General features: G+C 40.6%; 2 protein-coding genes across 3 annotated transcripts; one reads left to right on the forward strand and one right to left on the reverse strand.

The window, feature by feature from the left end:
- Positions 1-118: 118 nt before the first annotated feature.
- tfb2m (transcription factor B2, mitochondrial) lies at positions 119-11510 on the reverse strand. 2 transcript variants are annotated; one of them, XM_061067778.1, is made up of 10 exons: positions 11371-11510; positions 9866-10220; positions 3820-4003; positions 3500-3591; positions 3215-3368; positions 2667-2815; positions 2296-2385; positions 2005-2061; positions 1753-1901; positions 119-1104 (listed from the first exon to the last, which is right to left on the reverse strand). In XM_061067778.1, exons 2-10 carry the CDS (start codon positions 10142-10144, stop codon positions 915-917), a joined length of 1344 nt encoding a protein of 447 aa, XP_060923761.1. In that variant the 5' UTR covers positions 10145-10220; positions 11371-11510; the 3' UTR covers positions 119-914. The 2 variants fall into 2 exon arrangements, with proteins under 2 accessions (XP_060923761.1, XP_060923762.1); XM_061067779.1 differs by having other exon boundaries at positions 11367-11510.
- Positions 11511-11650: 140 nt separating this feature from the next.
- LOC132998241 (saccharopine dehydrogenase-like oxidoreductase) lies at positions 11651-19953 on the forward strand. The gene is made up of 12 exons (XM_061067780.1): positions 11651-12089; positions 13534-13646; positions 14564-14644; positions 16300-16429; positions 16622-16671; positions 16825-16955; positions 17210-17327; positions 17615-17734; positions 17862-17918; positions 18031-18142; positions 18352-18433; positions 18734-19953. The coding sequence occupies exons 1-12, from the start codon at positions 11891-11893 to the stop codon at positions 18822-18824; spliced, it is 1284 nt and encodes a 427-aa protein (XP_060923763.1). The 5' UTR covers positions 11651-11890; the 3' UTR covers positions 18825-19953.
- The last annotated feature ends 99 nt before the right edge of the window (positions 19954-20052 follow it).

Below are 20052 nucleotides of genomic sequence, written 5' to 3' on the forward strand. Positions count from 1 at the left end.
TCAATAACAATATATATTTTTCATGAGTTTACTGTCTGCAACCAGTCTGGATAAACCCATATTACTCACCAGGTTAAGGGCATTGATGGTTAAACAACATATAAAAAAGTCCTAAAAATTCAGACTTAATTATTTATTTATAAATTATCTTAGACACACAACTCATACATTTCTTAAAGGAGGGCATTTTAAACATACAGGAGTTTATACATTCACAACGAAAATACAAAAATATACAAGACATGAATCTATACAGTGAAAAACTTGATTTACATATGCAATCCTCTTCGCTGAGCATTTACCGCACTACTACTGACACTCAGGTCAGTTTAACAAAATATTTTAGGAGACACAAAGAATTGTTTTGTGAAGCTGCTGTCAGCTGCTCTAGTATATTTTTCATTTGCATGAGATGATCTTGGACAAGTTGCTACTGTGTTCATGCACACATTCATCTCTCCTCTGTGATAGAAACAAAATAAGACGTTTATTTTTGCAACAATTTTGAACCATTTGATTTCTGAGACAATATGATGAAAAGAGGACTGCATACAGTGTCTTGTGAGGTCCAAATAGAAACTGTTTCTGATATAGTTTCTGTCTGAAGTCTCAACTCATGGGAAGCCTGGTTAAGAAAAAACGATGAGACATTTGGAGACATTTCCTCCTCGACCTTAAGAACAGTTAGTCAAAAAAATTCTCATTTCAGTAACAAAATGTTTATACAGTCAAGTTTCAGTCAACTAATATCATTATGTTTGACTTATTTGTATACATTTCTTTATGTATGCATATCCCACGATTTATTATGCAAACCTTATTCTTTTTACATAAACCATCACTTTATCATACATACGCAAAAAGGTGCATACAAACATGCACCTATTTGTGTCGTAATTCCATAAATGACTATTTTACGCCCAACCCTCTCTCTGTGTGTTCTCCAGGACCTCCTCGTAGAGCCAGCTCTGTGTGAACTCCTTACTCTTATCCATCAACTGGAACAGCTGGAGATACTCCTCTGGAAATACGTTTCCCGTCAGAATGTCCAACGGCATGCCCAATTCAGATAACAGCCTACTCCCGCTATCTGGTGACCAGACACTAGAAAAACAAAAGAAACGGGGAGATGTTGAACTCGAGCAGCATTTCTTCAGTATGGACTTTATTGGTCTAAAGCTGCTTTCAAACATACATTGAACTCCGGATATTCTCCTGAAATTACCCAGAGGGACTCTATGTGAGAACGCTAATGTCCAAATCACAGGCTCCGGACACAATCTATGGAGTTTTTCTGCCAGGCCCCCCTGAGTCAAAACTATAGATAATGTCTGAATGAGCCCATGTGAACATACAACAGGAGATTATCTGGTGGATGTCAACTTGAAAAGCGAACAAGATTTGAGTGTTTGGTTGAAAACGGCCTTTGCTGATGTGCTGTAAACAAAATCGTGTTATATCCACCGCGCAATTTATACGTACGCGCCCAGGTGCCACCCCTGTGTTTTCCAGAAATTCCCCTGTTGTTGTGAAAGCGTTGAAATCAAAGAATCTCCTGCTGCTTCCTTCACATGTAATAGGTTAAGTCCAGAGAATTTCTACAACTAATTGTCCTGAGTTCATGACTGAAAACAGCTCAAGTCTGGTTGATTCAATACTAGCAGTGTGTGGGCTCAAAGCCTGTGTATCTACTACTACAACAACTCTGTGTGTGTTTGTGGGTGTGTGTGTGTGTGTGTGTATGCTGCTTACTTGAGCCTGTCAATGAGCTTGACCTTCCTCTTTGCCAGACACTGTTTGACCATCATCAGCAGAGTTGAAGCATTCGAGGGACTGAGGCCATCAGAGAACAGATCGGCTCGTGGACGCAGACGCACCAGGCAGAGGTGGTCATTGGGAAGCTGAGGGAATTATGACAAAAGTATTAATTCTGTTTCTTCAGTCACGTTATCAGAGAAAGTTTTCTGACCCCTGTGTGGCTTTTGAGTTCACTCTCTTCCTTACCCTGCCTTTACGTTTAGATGCACCCTGTTTTGACTTTACAAATGACTCCCATGGCTCCTACAAAGACAGAGATGAGGTTTGACAATTACACAAATACTTATGTTGAAAACGTGTGAAAACTTGAACTCTTTAATGGTTTAATCTCATGTATTAGCATTAGGACGTTTATAATAAAGTAATGTAACATGCTTTTTTCTGTTGTCAACACATACTGCTGTTTAAACATCAACCCCCATTGGTTTAATCAATTTACATAATCAATGTATTTTGCCACCCTCCCTCATACTGTACCTTGTGCAACAGATCAATGTCACAGGACATCTGCCAGAGGACTGTGAAGGCTCTGTAGTTAAACATGCTGCCTGGACGTGACACCAGTTTCTGATGGAGATACAATTTCAAAGATTTTACCCAAGCATCCAGGAAACAATTAGATTGTGGATCCATTAAAGCTTACAAGATAAGAGTCTCCCTCAGTATTGACAAGTGATTGTGTTGTAAGCATGATCAGAAATGTAGTGTGGATGGTGATGAGGGCAGGTGGAACAAACTTCATCCTCATGCAGACAAAATCAGATACAGGGTTACTCTGGTCAGTAATCTGACTGATACTCCATTTCTAAAAGGTAGAGGTAAAGAGGTTAATGGCTCCAATTATTTACCAGGTATTCCTTCTCGCTCATGAAGAGATTGAGCTCTACCCTTCCGTATCTGTAGACAGACATCCTTTCAAACAAAGCGTAGGCCATTCTCAGCAGCATGCCACGCTCATTATGCTGGGGCAGGATGCCCACCACCTTCACTGGGATGTCTAGAGAGAGACACAGGAATGCATTAACACAACACACTGTAGAGGGATGGAACACTAAACAATACACAGTGATCATTTACTTGTGTGTGACCGCCACAAACCAAATGTTATTATTTTCCTTTTTTCAAACAAACGGGCAACTTTAAAAACATATCAAAATGTTTAAAACCAATGAGCTGCTATACAAGTTATCATAATCAATTATTTTTGGTAAAAACAAATTAACAGTGGAATTCATAGCATAGCTCCATGTTAGGATAATATATACTGTAGCAAAGACGATTTGTTTATTGCCAGACAGGCTTAACTAAATGAACAATATTCCTTTGTGTGCATGTATTTGACATTATTTTAGGTCTGCAGCTCTGTTCACATGTGTGCATGTTTTCTCTTTCTCACCATCAGTCCAGCTACTTTCTGATATTCCCAGATCTGTGAAGAGTTTGTCACTGAACATGGTAGGGGGCCTCGGGTTTCCTTTGCCCATGGGATCTAGTTTAAAGTAGTCACAGTGAACCACCTCCAGCTGACCATCAAGATGACCCTCTAACTCCTGCAACATGAAAACATATTGTATTAGTTCATCTGCTATGTGATGGAATATGATGAATCAAAGAAAGAGCACCTGATATTCACAGTGATTAAGGATAAAAGAGTTTAAATTCCTAGAGATGTTTGTGTCACCTGTAGATCATGTAGGAAGGACTTATCTTCCTCGAGAGCCACGATTCTCTGAGCTCCAGCATTGAGGAGAGTCCGGGTCAACACCCCAGGACCTAAGAAAGACAGACAAGCAAACAGCCTATAAAATGTGTTGTTTTAATGACAAGAATAATTTATTGTGGGCAAACTAATAATGATCAAAATACATATTTCTCTATGGCATTCTGTTGAAAAATGTATTTGTTGAATTGGACAAAAGCTGCACAGTAAATGAACTTGCAGAAAAAATTCATACATTTACTCCTCATCCCCTGTGATGTAAACATTACACATATACATACCTGGGTTACATTCGAAGATAATACTTTTCGCAAGCCCAGGTTCTATATGCTGTGCTACTACTTTAGCCAGGTCTGGGTCCACAATAAAGTGTCGGATCTTTTTACAGGACATAGCACGACGTACATTCTCTTCTTCCTGCCCGACGTCCAGGAAGTCGTACTGGCACATTGGGCGACATTGGCCCTGGAGAAAAACATAAATGCATACGAGTGAAAAGGCAGACATTTCATTAAGAGCTTTGCTTTTCTTTTATCTGAATATTAGGGGTGGGAATTGGCAAAAATGTGACGATTCGATAGTATTGCGATATTTGGGCCACAATTCAATATTATTGCGATTCTTAACATATTGCGATACAGCAAGTATTGCGATTCAATTTTGCGATATATTGCGATTCATGTCCCCCATATTATTCAAACGCATTATAAACTAGGGCTACGTTGTAGCACTTGCGGGCCCGAGCACCTGCACGTTGAAGCCTGTTGCGGTCGGGGGAGAGAGCGGTCGATGACCAAGCGCACGTCTACGCGTTGGATGCGTTTTCCTCTCTGTGGCAAGGATAAAAGCTTCACTTCCTGTAGCCACCAGGGGGCGCTGTGATTTAAAGTCATGATTTCTGTGTAGATGTCATCAGGCTGGGACTCTAGTCTTACATGTCTAGTTTGGACTCAATTGGACAATAAACGCTTCACTTCCTGTAGCCACCAGGGGGCGCTGTGATTTAAAGTCATGATTTCTGTGTAGATGTCATCAGGCTGGGACTCTAGTCTTACATGTCTAGTTTGGACTCAATTGGACAATAAACGCTTCACTTCCTGAGGCCACCAGGGGGCGCTGTGATTTAAAGTCATGATTTCTGTGTAGATGTCATCAGGCCGGGACTCTAGTCTTACATGTCTAGTTTGGACTCAATTGGACAATAAACGCTTCACTTCCTGTAGCCACCAGGGGGCGCTGTGATTTAAAGTCATGATTTCTGTGTAGATGTCATCAGGCTGGGACTCTAGTCTTACATGTCTAGTTTGGACTCAATTGGACAATAAACGCTTCACTTCCTGTTGCCACCAGGGGGCGCTGTGATTTAAAGTCATGATTTCTGTGTAGATGTCATCAGGCCGGGACTCTAGTCTTACATGTCTAGTTTGGAGTTGATTGGACAATATATGTCCGAGTAAGGAACCTCGTGTTTTGATGGCGTTTAATCAAACTTCGACGCCACGGTCACACGGCCTTAAAACCATATGAAGATCTTCAGGGGGGGGGGCTGTTGATACACACATGTAGTTTGAGTGAGATAGAACCATGAACACTGAAGTTACAGCATTTCGTGTTTAACGGCGAGTTGATGAACTTTGACGCCACGCCACGGTCACACGGTGTGACGAAAAAACAATCCCTAAATCATTTTTTATCTCCATCTTGTTGTGATGACACTCATCTGAATTTAAAGATGAACTGATGAAAGCCCTGGGACAAGTATGTCAAAGTAAAAATGTGGAATATGGTCAAAATGGCCACTAAATCCAAAATGGCGGACTTCCTGTTTGGTCTAACATATCGATCCAAGAGACTTATTTGTTTGTTATGAAAAGACACATGCCATAATCAATTTTTGTACATGTCAACCAATCGTCAACCAAATTTTTTTGCCACGCCCATTTCTTAAAACCATATGAATATCTTAAGGGGGGGGATGTTAACACAGACGTGTAGTTTGAGTGAGATGGAACCATGAACACGGAAGTTACAGCAATTTCGTGTGTCATGGCGAGTTGATGAACTTTGATGCCACGCCATTAGTATGGCGTTTGACGAAAAGTCACAGTAATCTTATATCTTCATTATCAATGTCTTGAGACCCATTTGATACAGTTTGACATGGTTGAGGTCAGTGGATGAGGAGAAATACATCCAAGTGTAAGACATGCAAAAAAACATACATTATCGTCAGATAATTTCATAACGCACTGACAGACTTTTTTGTGCGTCTGGTCACGATACACAACTAGTTATTTTTTTCGTAAGGATCCGTGAATGCTAAATGAGGGGCTTTTCTGTAGGTGGCGCTGTTGAGTTATTTTGCCACGCCCATTTTCAAATACTCAAGAATACGTAAATTTTCACCGCCTTCTAATTTACTGCAAAGTTTAACAACTTTTTGAGCATGTTAAAGGCCTCAAAAAGCCAATTCATTGTTGCGGAGAAAAATAATAATAATAACTAGGGCTACGTTGTAGCACTTGCGGGACACTCTTGTCTTATGTGTGTAGTTTGGATTTGATTGGATCATGTATGTGCGAGATACAGAAGCTCGTGTTTTGATGGCGTTTAATCAAACTTTGACGCCACGCCAAGGTCACACGGTGAGACGAAAAGTTGATTTTTTAAGTCAACTTTTTTCTCCATCTTGTTGTGATGACACTCATCTAAATTAAAAGTTGATTTGATGAAAGCCCTGGGACAAGTACGTCAAAGCAAAAATGGCCAAAATGGCCAAAATGGCCACTAAATCCAAAATGGTGGGCTTCCTGTTGCGTTTTTCATAATGCCCTTTGAGACTTTTTTTCATGATTTGTCACGATACACCTCTTGCCCGATTTTGGTGAAAATCGGTTATGTGGAAACCTAGGGGCTGGGTTCCAGGGGGCGCTGTTGAGCCATTTTGCCACGCCCATTTCAAATTACTCCAGAATACGTAAATTTTCACTACTCTCTAATTATCTGCAAAGTTTGGTAAGAAGTTCAGCATGTTAAAGCCCTCAAAAAGCCAATTCACTTTAGTCACAATAATAATAATAATAATAAGAATAATCCTTACAATTTCAATAGGGCCTCTCACCATTCGGTGCTCGGGCCCTAACTAGGGCTACGTTGTAGCACTAACGGGCCCGAGCACACGCGCGTTTCAAGTCTGTTGCGGTCGGGGAAGACATAGCGTTCGATGAGCAAGCGCTCGTCTCCGCGTTGCATGCGTTTTTTTGCACTGCGGCAAGGATAAACGCTTCACTTCCTGTAGCCAGCAGGTGGCGCTGTGATTTTAAGTCGTGGTGTCTTTGTAGATGTCATCAGGTCGCGACTCTTGTCTTACATGCCTAGTTTGGACTTGATTGAACCAAATATGCCTTAGATACAGAAGCTCGTGTTGCGATGGCGTGTTATGAAACTTTGACGCCAGGCCACGGCTACATGGAATGACGAAATGTTAAATTTCAAATAACTTTAAATCTCCATCTTTTTGTGAAGACACTCATCTAAATTTTAAGTTGATCTGATGAAAGCTGTACGACCAGTGTTTTAAAGTAAATATGCTGAATATGGCCAAAATGGCCACCAAATCCAAAATGGCCGGCTTCCTGTTTACTCTAGCATATCTATACAAGAGACTTATTTCTTTGTCATGAAAAGACACATGTCCCCGTCGATTTTCGTAGCTGTAGGCCAATCGTAGTGCCGGGGCTGCCCTTTAGGGGGCGCTAGTCAGTTATTTTGCCACGCCCATTTCTTAAACCCATCTGATAGTCTTCAGGGGGGGGCTGTTGATACACACATGTTGTTTGAGGGAGATGGACCCGTGAACACAGAAGTTACAGCGATTTCATGTGTCATGGCGAGCTGATGAACTTTGATGCCACGCCATTAATATGGCGTATGGCGAAAAGTCACAGTAATCTTATATCTTCATTATCAATGCCTTGAGACCCATTCGCCACAGTTTGACATGGTTGCGCAAAGTGGATGAGGAGTAATAATTCCAAGTGTAAGACGTACAAAAAACAAGACATTTCTTGCTGCCACCAGGGGGCGCTTTGATATTAAGTCTCTATTTCTGTGTCGATGTCTTCAGGTCGTGAGTCTTGTCTTATGTGTCTAGTTTGGACTTGATTGGACCAAATATGTCCGAGATACAGCCGCCCGTGTTTTGATGGCGTTTAATGAAACTTTGACGCCACGCCACGGTCACACGCTCTGACGAAAAGTTGATTTTTTTGATAACTTTAGATCTCCATATTGTTGTGATGACACTCGTCTAAATTTTAAGTTGATCCGATGAAATCCCAACGACAAGTACATCAAAGTAAAAACGTGGAATATGGCGAAAATGGCCACTAAATCCAAAATGGCAGACTTCCTGTTGCTTTTTTCATAATGCTCCTTGAGGCTTTTTTGTATGATTAGTAACGATACACCTTTCCCCCGATTTTGGTGAAGATTGGCCCTGGGGAAACCTAGGGGCTGCGTTCCAGGTGGCGCTGTTGAGCCATTTTGCCACGCCCATTTCCAAATACTCCAGAATACGTAAATTTCCACCACATTCTAATTTACTGCAAAGTTTTAAACATTTTTGAGCATGGGAAAGCCCTCAAAAAGCCCATTCATTTGGATGAATAAGAATAATAATAATAATCATTTCAATTTCAATAGGGCCTCCCACCGGAGGTGCTCGGGCCCTAATAATAATCTTTTCAATTTCAATAGGGCCTCACACCAGAGGTGCTCGGGCCCTAATAATAATAATAATAATCTTATCAATTTCAATAGGGCCTCCCACCGGAGGTGCTCGGGCCCTAATAATAATCTTTTCAATTTCAATAGGGCCTCCCACCGGAGGTGCTCGGGCCCTAATAATAATAATAATCTTTTCAATTTCAATAGGGCCTCCCACCGGAGGTGCTCGGGCCCTAATAATAATAATAATCTTTTCAATTTCAATAGGGCCTCCCACCGGAGGTGCTCGGGCCCTAATAATAATCTTTTCAATTTCAATAGGGCCTCACACCAGAGGTGCTCGGGCCCTAATAATAATAATAATAATAATAATAATAAGAATAATCCTTACAATTTCAATAGGGCCTCTCACCATTCGGTGCTCGGGCCCTAATAAGAATAATCCTTACAATTTCAATAGGGCCTCTCACCATTCGGTGCTCGGGCCCTAATAATAATCATTACAATTTCAATAGGGCCTCTCACCATTCGGTGCTCGGGCCCTAATAATAAGAATAATCCTTACAATTTCAATAGGGCCTCTCACCATTCGGTGCTCGGGCCCTAAAAATGAGGAAAATAAGATGGCTCAACTCACTTCAAATGTCACATTTAATTCTGTGAACAACATTGTCTTCTAAACATTAACTGAAGTGCTAAAACTAAGACAGGGTAGTGCAAAAACTGTGTTTGAACATTCAGGACACAGGACCTTTGTAATTATTTTCTGAATAGGAGACCTCTCACATGAACGCTGAGCTCCCAGCACATAACTTAAAATTATTTAAATACAATACAGTAACATAAAGCAGACATAATAGAGTAACATAAACCTGAGAATAATCATATAAATAAGAATAACTTAGAGCTTCAATCAAATTGAGAAAAATAAACAAAAATGTGTACTGCTAGAGTCCAGTTGGCTGCAAGGTCATGAACCAAAATGTTGAATTCATTTGGGTATATTGGCATTTTTGTTCAGAAAAAGGAGTTGGTCAACATGCTCAGATGTTAAAGTGCTCCTCTGGGTCGTTACTATATCTCCTGCAGTGGAGAACAAACTTTCAGCAGACACACTAGTGCCTGGAATGCTCAGGTATCTTTTAAACTCTGAAACTCTCCTTGTCATGCTTTGCAAGCCAGGGGCTGTTACATATACATAATTAAAATATTGCAGAAATTGTAAATAAAGTATTAAAAAGTATATATATATATATATATATTGCAATGCTTTGTGCTACTGTATCGATATAATTGCATGCGCAAAATATCGCGATACTGAACATAATCCATTTTTTTCCCCCACCACTTCTGAATATATATCCTTATATGAATACACATCATATAACTACTGAAAAAAAAGTTATTGATCATATTTAAAAAATGCCTTAAAAAGGTTCAATAGATATTTTCCAATAATTTCAATCAAATGAAGTTGTAAAGGAAAAACACATCAGTAAATCCATAGCAGACAGGTTAATCTATTTGCTCTACTCAAACACCATGACGAGGTGGAGGATTACTGCCTCACGTGAAACAAAGTAAAAAACGACTGCCTACCTGTACAGCCACAGCCGACAGGCTCCTGTGTGCGAGTGCTGCAGACGGGGACGTCCTCTCTGTGCGCGGCTGCTGTGAACTCGAGCCGAGTGTGGGCCGACCAGGGCCAGAAGAGAGAGAGTCTAGGCTGTAGGCCCTTCTATGAAGCACAGGGACACAGAGGCCAGGGGGACCCACTGGGGCCAAACCTGCCTTTCGCATATAGGATCTACTTCTAATGGTGTTGCTGCAAGCAGAGCGCATCACCAGCTCCACCACTCGAAATATCTGGATGGACATGGTGATGGGGCAGTGGAGTTTCACAACAGGAGACGGGGCAGAGGGAGATTCAAGTCCCGCTCTCAGATGTCACTGCCTGGAGGGGATGGAGAGTAAAAGAAACAAGGAAGGTTTAGATTAAAAACAGCAACAGACAATATAATGCAATTAAACATGTGCCATGCGCTTGAACTACAACTGTGTAACATGAGAATTCACAGACATATTATCAAAAACTGTTTAAACACCTAGCCAAGTGTTGTCCTATTTAAAATGTCCAGTGTGTAAGACTTAGGTGAAAGGGATCTATTGACAGAACATTTAATATAAAATAATCCTAGTGATGTTTTATCTAAATTATACAAATTATTTTTTTATTTACCCTAGAATGGGCCCTTTATATTGAAATTATTTATATTTTACATCATGGGGGTCCTCTCTGTGGAGGCTCCCATGTTTCTTGTAGTAGCCCAGACTGGACAAACTAAACACCCTTTGAGTTTTTATGAAAACTGAAGGTTACCACAGGTTCTCTCTCATGTTTGTAAGGGGAGGGTGAGGTGAGGGGTGTTCAGCTGCTGCACGCAACTTCACCACTTTATGTCACTAAATTCTACACACTGCAACTTTAAAAAGGAACAATGGAGGGGCAGCTGTGGCTGAATGGTAGAGCATTCGATCCCCAGTCTTCCCCATCTGAATGCCGAAGTGTCCTTGGGCAAGAGGCTGAACCCCCAAATTGCCCCTCATATAACAAAAAAGTGCTGCTAATAGATGCACTGAATGAGTGTGGGTGTGAATGGGTGAATGGCAAACTGAGTTGTCATCAAGACTAGAAAAACGATGAATAAATTCAAACCATTTACAGCTAAAAGTATCATAGAATAATATTAGATTCATGCTGTAAAATAAACAAACCCGGTGTAACGGTGCCCACAGACTTTACTGTTAGCACATGTTCGTGTAAACTTCTCCAGGACAACTGTTAGCCTAACCCTGTCCCCCTCACTCACAGGAGGGGTTCACTGTCCTCTGCGGGGTCACACACTGGTTCTTGGTCACACACTGGTTCTTGGTTAAACAGGTCCTCGCAGCCGACCAGGCTCCATGTTGCATGGTCCCGGTGAACAGTCTACAGACGCTGATAACGTCACTGCTGCTAGCCGAGTAGCTAGCCGTGCTACTGAAAGCTACTGCACGAAATGCATTAACTGTGGTTTTACCGGGAGAAACAGGAACACACCTACTTGTAGAACCTCTTGTGTATCCTTTGTCCCGCCCGCAGTGATGTGACCCGGGCTCAGGTTGGTCTGTGTGCTGGAGAAGCTCCGTGACATTGAGCCCTGAACATCCTGACCCCCCCGGTGCTTGTTTTTGCTGCGCTCGTCTCGTGGAGTTGCACGGCGCACTCTTTTGACGTCATTGACAAGTGACATGTGCGACGACCAATCAGAAACTCGAGGAAGTGATCACGCTAATATGCGAATTTAAAGCTATAAATTACAAAGGATCATTGTATTACCTCGTATTACCACACATGTATAAGCTGCTTAGAAAACACACATTCAACACAACGCACCTCTTTACGTGTGATTGTTTAGGTCGCTAAAAACTACCGCAGGTGTTCACATCTGTTAGCATATTAGCATAGTGTGGCTAGGGAAGTAGAGACAGCAGCGTTGTTAAAACAGCTCCCAGCCTGATCGCTCCACTTCAGTCCGTCAGCCCCGCAGACAGCTGAGCTCCTCCAGCCGCACTCCCTGCACCATGGCCCGCGTAGAGACGTCCTCCAGCCGGCCCTACCACCTGGTTATCTTCGGAGCCTCCGGCTTCACGGGGCAGTACGTGGTGGAGGAGGTGGCCCGGTCCGTGTCCGAGGGTCCGAATGGGAACCTCAAGTGGGCCGTGGCCGGCAGGAGCAAGCAGAAGCTGGAAAAAGTTATGGAGCAGGCCGCCGGAGTGCTGAGTATGTACCTGAACAGAACCAGGAGATGCGTGTGTGTGGCAGCTGGGACAGTTCTATTATTCCATGTGTCCTGAGATCACTTCAAATCCACTGAGTGACGTGTAGCTGCTAAACTCAACATAAAGGGAAAAGGCTTAATTGAAGATTATCGATCTAAGATTGACACGTGGATTATGATCAGTTTGACATGATGACTTTGACCCTGAACTCCAAAGTCTAAACGAGGTTACATCAGAAAGTTAACGATTTTTTAACTGATTATTATCATAACAACTGTTCGTAGTAGCAGGTGCATCAGTATTTTAGGCCGCCACAAACGATTACATAAATAAATGCTAATTAACTAATTAAGCCAATCCCTATAATAAATCTTTAAAAACGTTATGCTCAAGATTTTATGTCTGCAGTTGCGTAATTAGTCGTATTAGCTGGCAAAAATATGCACTTTAATGTATGTATCTAAGAAATGGACACTTCCTGAAACTACCCAGCAACTGGTTTATATTTCTTGCTTCATACTGTAAATTCTTAGTCAGATTATTAGTTAGTACACTGTCAGATGTTCAGCTCTATTTCAATATTCGATGACTCCAAAGATAGAAATTAGAGCCCCAATTAATCGGTTCTTTAACAGATCTGCGGTGCAGTAAAATCACCCATCACAGTTACCCAGTGACTTGTTTTGCCCAACTAACACTTAAAGACAAAGATATACACAATTTATATTCACACAAAAAATAGAAAAACTAAAAACTCTTCCCTTTGCTGAACTGTATCCAACAATGCTTATATAAACCCCTTAAATTCTCAGTAAATATTTAAAATATGAAGCCATTGGTATTTTACTTAATGACTCATAATTTCAGCTTTAACAGAACTAGAAATTGAATTCATCTTAATGCAGTTAATATGTGAAATATGTTACAAATATTTACTTTCTACCTTTAGTATGCCAGTAATTTTCCATGCTGTTTATTTATATCCAAGCAACATGCTTAACATGGAAAATTAAGTCCAACACCAGATGAAGACCAGGGAGTGATTCTGCTGTCATGATAGTAATGTGAGTTTCCAGGATTAGATAGTTATTCTGTTGTCCCCCCCCTCTTTGAAGCTTCTTTTCAGGGAGTGTGCAACAGCTGATGGAACAAACCCGCTCACTGTACAATTCTCTGCCAACACATACACACCGACACACACACTTGTGTTTATTCAAGTTCTCTTCCCACGTATTTTCATGCAATATTATACCTGGTAACTAACACCTCTTTCAGGGGAATTTTGCTGGTGATCAAGGCAAATCAGCTGAGGACATTTATGGAGGGTTAAATGTTTTTGCATTTTGATAGAGGTGTAATAGAGTCAATGCTAAGATAACTGCGTCTGCATCATGAATGTTTCTTTAAATATACTATAGCACATACATGTCGTTGTTTGTGTGCAGGTAAACCCGAGCTGAGGTCCGAGGTAGACATCATCGTGGCAGATGTAGGAGAGCCCGACTCCCTGGCAGCCATGTGCAAACAGGCAGTGATTGTTCTCAACTGTGTGGGGCCTGTAAGTAGATGATTCTACAGACATTTTTGTGCCTGTTTATTTTTCGTAACAACTTTGAAGTTTTGCCTTGAAGCGAACTAATTTTTCCTCGTGTTGGCTAAATGCACCATCACCCAGTGGCATCTTCCCTTTGGCATCAGTGTACCTCAACTTTGTCTTACTCCTTTGCTTGAACACACCCACACACACAGTCGCTTTCATTCACACAATGAAGGCCACTGACTCACAGCACACAAGTGTTGCATTATCTCAGTCAGAATGAATAGTTGGTTTCCAGCTCCACTGCTTCACGCCCAGTGCAGCATGAGTAGACATTTTGTCTTAATCTTCAGTTAGTTTTTGGGGTTGACAATACAAATCCAACTTTTTCTGTATGAGCATAAAGAGAATAAATCAGGTATTACCAGGGTGAGACACACCGCATAGTATTATGTAAACCACATATCTTACATAGTATTATGAAGAACAAACAGGGAGTGTTGATCAGAAAAAATTTACCTTGCACTGCAAGTGACTGTGTTGCACAACTTGAGCCTCCATTGTGCAGGGACTCAACTGTATGAATTGTATTCCTTTTTTGTTTTTTTTGTGTCTTTTTGTTTTTCCATTTTTAACATGATTAGTATTATCATTACTACTGCTATACTATAATGTAGAGATGGATATAAAACAAAGACACAGGGTTTGCCTGTTGCAGTTTTGTTATAACATTACAACATCAGACAACCTATAAGATTACTTTGAACCTCTTAAAGACTCATCTCCTCCTATCACATCTAACACTTTGTCTTAAGCACTTATTTATAGATAATGGGGAACTGACCATTGGACAAATTCAGAGAGATTAAAAAGTGTAACCATGTGAATTAATTACTGTTTGTCTGTCTTTCTCTATCTCTTTCTTTCTGTCTCTATAGTACAGATTCTATGGTGAGCCGGTGGTCAAAGCCTGTGTGGAGAACGGAGCTCACCACATTGACATCTCTGGAGAGCCTCAGGTATGTATAGCTCTGTATTGTATTGTAATGTACGTGTGTATGTATTTATATTTTCATTTTTATTTGCTTTGACACAAATCCTACACCTATTTGAGGGGATTTTTCTGGAGTACATTTGTGAATTCAGTGAACTCAGTTTAAACTCAAATCTGTTCAATGACTTTGTCAGTTCCCTTGCAAAGAAAATCTTTATAAATTAAGAATGGTTAACACACATCATTTATTTCTTGCACTGATAGAATATTCCTGACATAGTTAAGATAAGATATAACACTTTGTTGAGGAATGTTTGACCATCCTCACACTTTACCTCTGCATAATACCATTGGGAGATTAGTGCCTATCTAATTCCACACATAGTCCCTTCTCTCTCGTCGCAGTTCCCAAGGTCAGGTTATAGATAAAGGGCCAACCAACAGTGGTTTGTAGTGTCTACGCTCAGTGACTTTCATATCTAACTCAGAAACCCCAGACAGAGACACCAGGGGCAAGAAGTAAGGACACAATGTGATTTAGGAATTCATACTTTAGACTAACAATTGCTATTGCTCTGTTAGCGTTGTTAAATTGTTGCACCTTCTGGTCTCCTGGATGCAAAAACAGCCTGATTTGTCTGCAGCTCCAGAGAGAGGCAGAAGAGATGACATGGAAATACACATTGCAGCAGTTTTTTCGACTTTAAAGAACTGATATATCATCTTAGGGGGACCAATACCTCAAATTAAATCCCAGAAAGGTATAGAATATGGACCCGTTAAACTAGACACCTAAAAATCAGTTTCATCGTCAAATCGTCAAAATCATAGGGCTTTTACTGGTGGGACTGTGAGGCCACAGTAATACTGAAGGTCTATAAATAAACTTGATTTAACCTCCACTGTTTATTTCACCCTCAGCTGCCAGCAGCTCTTTATTCCCAACAGGTCACAGCTGAATATATCTCAAAGTATGACGCAACAGACAGTAGGATTCTAGCACTTTGTCTCTCATTAGGAAACTGAATTCTACAAATTAATGAATGACTGGATACATTAAATTTAATTTAATGGTGTTAACCTTCTTTGCTTCAGCTCAGGCTCTTTTTCTTTTGTTGCACTGATAAGGCTGTGATAAGGATGAGTGATAAGTTTTATTTGTCTTTTTACTCAGCCTTTCTCAGGGCTGGACTCAGAGGGTCAGCCCTCAGATGTCCGAACATTGGGCTCAGCTGCTGTTTGTGTTTGGATTAAATTGGAGACTAACTGACTTTCATGCTGTAGCTTGTTAGACAAAATGATCTCTCACTTGGCTGCAGGACAGCAGTTTATCCCCTTAGATGCCTGTCTGTGTAAAGTAGCTTGAATGTCTCACTGAAACAAAGACACCCCTCTGAAGGTCCAACATGAAGTCTGTGTGTTTTGAGGCTGTATCTCTTAGGTCCTAAGGAGACTTTGAAACTATACAATCTATCCCACGACCTTTTGTGACACTAGTTCAGGATAAAACTTGTGCAAGAAAGCAATACTGACCTCCATATCTCATGTGAACTCTACTCTTATTTTTGAAGGTGATCTTTACCATGCTTCATACGATTGTTAATAAAGCATAAAGAATTCAATACCGTTAAAAATAATCATTGTTTAAAAGTTTTAATTCATTTGTTTGTCTGTTTTCAGTTTCTAGAGGGCATGCAGTTAAACTACAACAGCCTGGCAGCGGACAAAGGTGTTTACATCATCGGGAGCTGTGGCTTCGACTCCATACCCGCAGACATGGGAGTCCTCTACACCAGGGACCAGTTCAAGGGTATGCACTTTCTCACATGCACATTCTGTATAAACACATGCACACAATAGCATTAAAAATATCCCCTCCCCACCCTCAGGATACTGATATGTAGATTTCCATTCAGTCTCTCTCTCTGTGGGTAAAATGTAATGATTCATTGTTATATTAGCCTCTGCCAAAATGTGTTTGTGTGTTTGTGTTCATCCACAGGTACGCTCACTGCAGTGGAGAGCTTTCTGACTGTTGGCTCAGGACCTGATGTATGTAACTACATTTACCATAAATCCATGTTGTGGATTTCTGTACACAAATTACTCATTTTTATTATTGCATCATATATTTCTCCTTTTTTATGTGCTCGATATTTTCTCATTTTCTTTATGTATGTGTGTTACTTTGGCTTCCTCTTTCAGGGCGGGGTTATCCACGATGGCACATGGCAATCTGCTGTTTACGGTTTTGCAGATGGCCCCAAGCTGCAGGGTCTGAGGAGGAAGTTTAATCACAAACCTCTCCCTAGTATTGGCTCCAAGATAAAACGCAGGTAGTTAAATAAATAACTTAAGTAACTTGCTAAGCTTACAAAGGCAGCAACTTGATAGCTGCAGACATGAGAATCTGCAGTTATAAAGTGGTTTATTGAAATGTTGGTATTTGTCCATATGTAATGAGTATTATCCACATAACATCGAATGTAATTTTAAGGTTATTTTTTCGGTTACTTATCTGCACAAACATACTGATGTGATATCCGTGACGAGCTTTCAGTTTTTTCTGTGCTTGTGTGTGTATTTGCAGAGGATCCCTGTTCTTCAGTAATGAGATCCAGCAGTATACGGTGCCCTTCATGGGCTCTGACCCCTCTGTTGTGAAGAGAAGTCAGCGCTTCCTGGTCGAGGAAAATCAGGCCACACAAGTCAGTGTCTTCATTTTTTTCCTATGCTTCAATTTTCCACTAATGATTAACATAGAAATTAAATTCGTAATAGGCTTTTCTTGCACAGAGGTATCATCGAATAACTGAGATTCATAATGATTGTAAGTTTTTGGAAGAAGGTGGCTTATCCTTGTGAATCAACTCAATGAGCATATTTATATGGAGAAACTGGAATTAATAACAATTGATGAAACAATCCTGTGTTTAGGAACGTTACCTCAACACTGTTCTTTTCAGATTAAGACAACATGCATTATCTACTCTAGGTTCAGTATGGAGCGTATGCAGGAATCGGAGGCATTGGCAACATAATCAAGCTGCTGTTCGCTGGCATGATGTTCTGGTTCCTGGTCAAGTTCAGCTTTGGACGCGACCTGCTCATCAAGGTAAACAAACCTGATGAACAAACATAATCACCTCATACATCCTCACATGTCACACCTGTATATTCTACCTTTTTAGAAATCACAAACTGAGTAATGTCTGTCTGTCTTTTCTCCCCAACCTTCTCAGCACCCAGAGTTCTTCTCCTTTGGAATCTTCTCTAAGGCCGGACCAACCAGAAAGCAGGTGAAGTGCTGATACCACAGAAAATACTTGGATATTATTCAATACACCAATTCTTAGTCCTAATAAGCTTTGGCTAATAAAACATGTTAATAAGAATCCATGTGTGTATTAGATGGAGGCCTCATCCTTCCAGTTTGCCTTCTATGGAGAGGGATACACTGAGGGGGCGGACCCTTCGCAAGGGAAACCTAATGCCAAGATCCGCACCCTGGTTCAGGGACCAGGTAACTGGATATTTAAAGTCAGGTTTTGTGTGATTTGATTCAATTTGGGTTTTACTAAAACAGTGTGTGGCTTTAGCAGGGTAGCTGGTGCATGCAGCAGAATTATATAATATTTAGTTACACCCATCAATAACAAAGGAACCAAATATAGACTGAAACAAGCCTGTTGTTCATAAGTCTGTCTAAAGTTTATTTGTCTTATTATTCAGAGTGTGCATATGTGGCCACACCCATTGCCATGGTTCAAGCTGCTCTCACCATCCTCAATGAATCCACAGCTTTGCCCAAGAAGTGAGTTTATCGCAACACAAATCTGCCACATATTATATATAATATTTTATATATGCATACCACAAATCTTCCTGTAAATGACTGCCTATAAACTCAAATACAACACATCATGACTGCAGGAATAGGGTGATTGATAATCTGTGAATAAACAGATAAAGATAAATGTTGTATCCAGTTTATTTTAATAAAAGAAAAATAGAAGCAGCATGGATGATATTGCTACAGTATATTTATGTCCGGTTTTTAATAGGACTGTATTTTATTGTGAATTCGGTTAATCTTTTTATCCTTCGTTTCCAGGGGAGGAGTGTACACTCCAGGAGGTGCGTTTGCAAAAACCACGCTGGTCGACCGCCTCAACAAACACGGCATTCAGTTCTCTGTCATCTAAAGTTTGTCCCCTCCCTGAGGCCGCACTCCAGGTTTTCCAAGCACTTACTAACATTGATAATAAAAGCTTGGAAGTGTAAAACTTCATGAGAGGACTCTCTCAGATTGAGTTCTAATGCTGCTGGTGATGGTACTTTCAGCATGTTTCCTTTTCTTTTGATCAGAAACTAGCCTGTTTTCTTTTGGCTTGAATGTACTATTAACCCTCTGCTTGAAAAACAAACCGCTAAAGTGCAGCAGTGTTGTCCAGCCAAGGACAGCAAAAGAACAATTATGTGTAAAGAGTTTTAACATGTCTCCAATGACTCCAATTTTGGCCAGAATTTAGTTTCCTCCCTTATCAACCTTCTCTGACACGGTGACAATAAAAGACGCTCCATGTTTTACATGGTCGTGCGTCTGCCTGTGATTTACTTAAACATAAGGAGATGGTTAAAACTCTTCTGTTCCCTTTAATGACCCATGACCCATCGCCTCGTAATATCAACTCTAATGATCCCAGATAAGAGATGACTGGAAAAGTAGGTAGATGTCAGTGCAACAGATGTAGGAAACTGTTTGAAAAATATGTAGAGAAAAAACATCTGTAACTCTGTAAGAAAAGTAAACGTCTACAATCTTTACTTGTGTTTTGTCCCTGTTGCACACCATAGATTTACGTGTACAAGGACATGACTATTGTTGTTCTGATTCAGTGAAGTGACGCTGTCAATAGACAATTAGTAAATCTGCTGTGTGTGCACGTACATGCTCGCCTTGCCTAGTCATCCTACTCTCTCAAACGTTTTTTTTTTTGTAGCTGACTGTTGATGCTGTACTGTTTGCTTTTTGAGCCTCGTCAGAAAATGCATCTGCTGTTTGTGCACAAAACAGCATGAGTGACTTCATGAAACTGAACAGATCCTCTGCTGTTTAGTTTACAGGTGTGTGTTCAGAGTTTGGGTTTATGCGTTTGTTTGTGGGGTTGTCTATCATGTGGATTGGATCAATTTCACCCACATAGAAAAAAGGTTAATCTCAGTTCAGACTTGTTTTTCATGTTTGAGACTTTGAGCATCATGCGCATGTGGCAGTTTTGGGGTGCTTTGCTTTGTATGGTCCTCATAAATAAAATCTGATAATAGAAATAAGTCTGGAGTCTTACTTACAGCTTTATGGGAAAGTTAGTAATGCACTAACATACTTCCAGGCTTTACTATTGTATAAATGTCGCTTATGGAAGCAAGCAG

The sequence above is a fragment of the Limanda limanda genome, chromosome 3 (genome assembly GCF_963576545.1).
Source record: "Limanda limanda chromosome 3, fLimLim1.1, whole genome shotgun sequence".
Classification (NCBI taxonomy): Eukaryota; Metazoa; Chordata; class Actinopteri; order Pleuronectiformes; family Pleuronectidae; genus Limanda; species Limanda limanda.

Excerpts from the sequence above, each read along its gene's own strand:
- LOC132998241 (XM_061067780.1), top strand. The coding sequence starts at position 11,891 with ATGGCCCGCGTAGAGACGTCCTCCAGCCGGCCCTACCACCTGGTTATC. Across the intron at positions 13,647-14,563 it reads TTCTCAACTGTGTGGGGCCT|TACAGATTCTATGGTGAGCC; the intron begins GTAAGTAGATGA and ends CTGTCTCTATAG. Across the intron at positions 18,143-18,351 it reads CACCCTGGTTCAGGGACCAG|AGTGTGCATATGTGGCCACA; the intron begins GTAACTGGATAT and ends CTTATTATTCAG.
- tfb2m (XM_061067778.1), bottom strand. The coding sequence starts at position 10,144 with ATGTCCATCCAGATATTTCGAGTGGTGGAGCTGGTGATGCGCTCTGCT. Across the intron at positions 3,369-3,499 it reads CCTTCCTACATGATCTACAG|GAGTTAGAGGGTCATCTTGA; the intron begins GTGACACAAACA and ends TTCATGTTGCAG. Across the intron at positions 2,062-2,295 it reads ACATTGATCTGTTGCACAAG|GAGCCATGGGAGTCATTTGT; the intron begins GTACAGTATGAG and ends CTGTCTTTGTAG.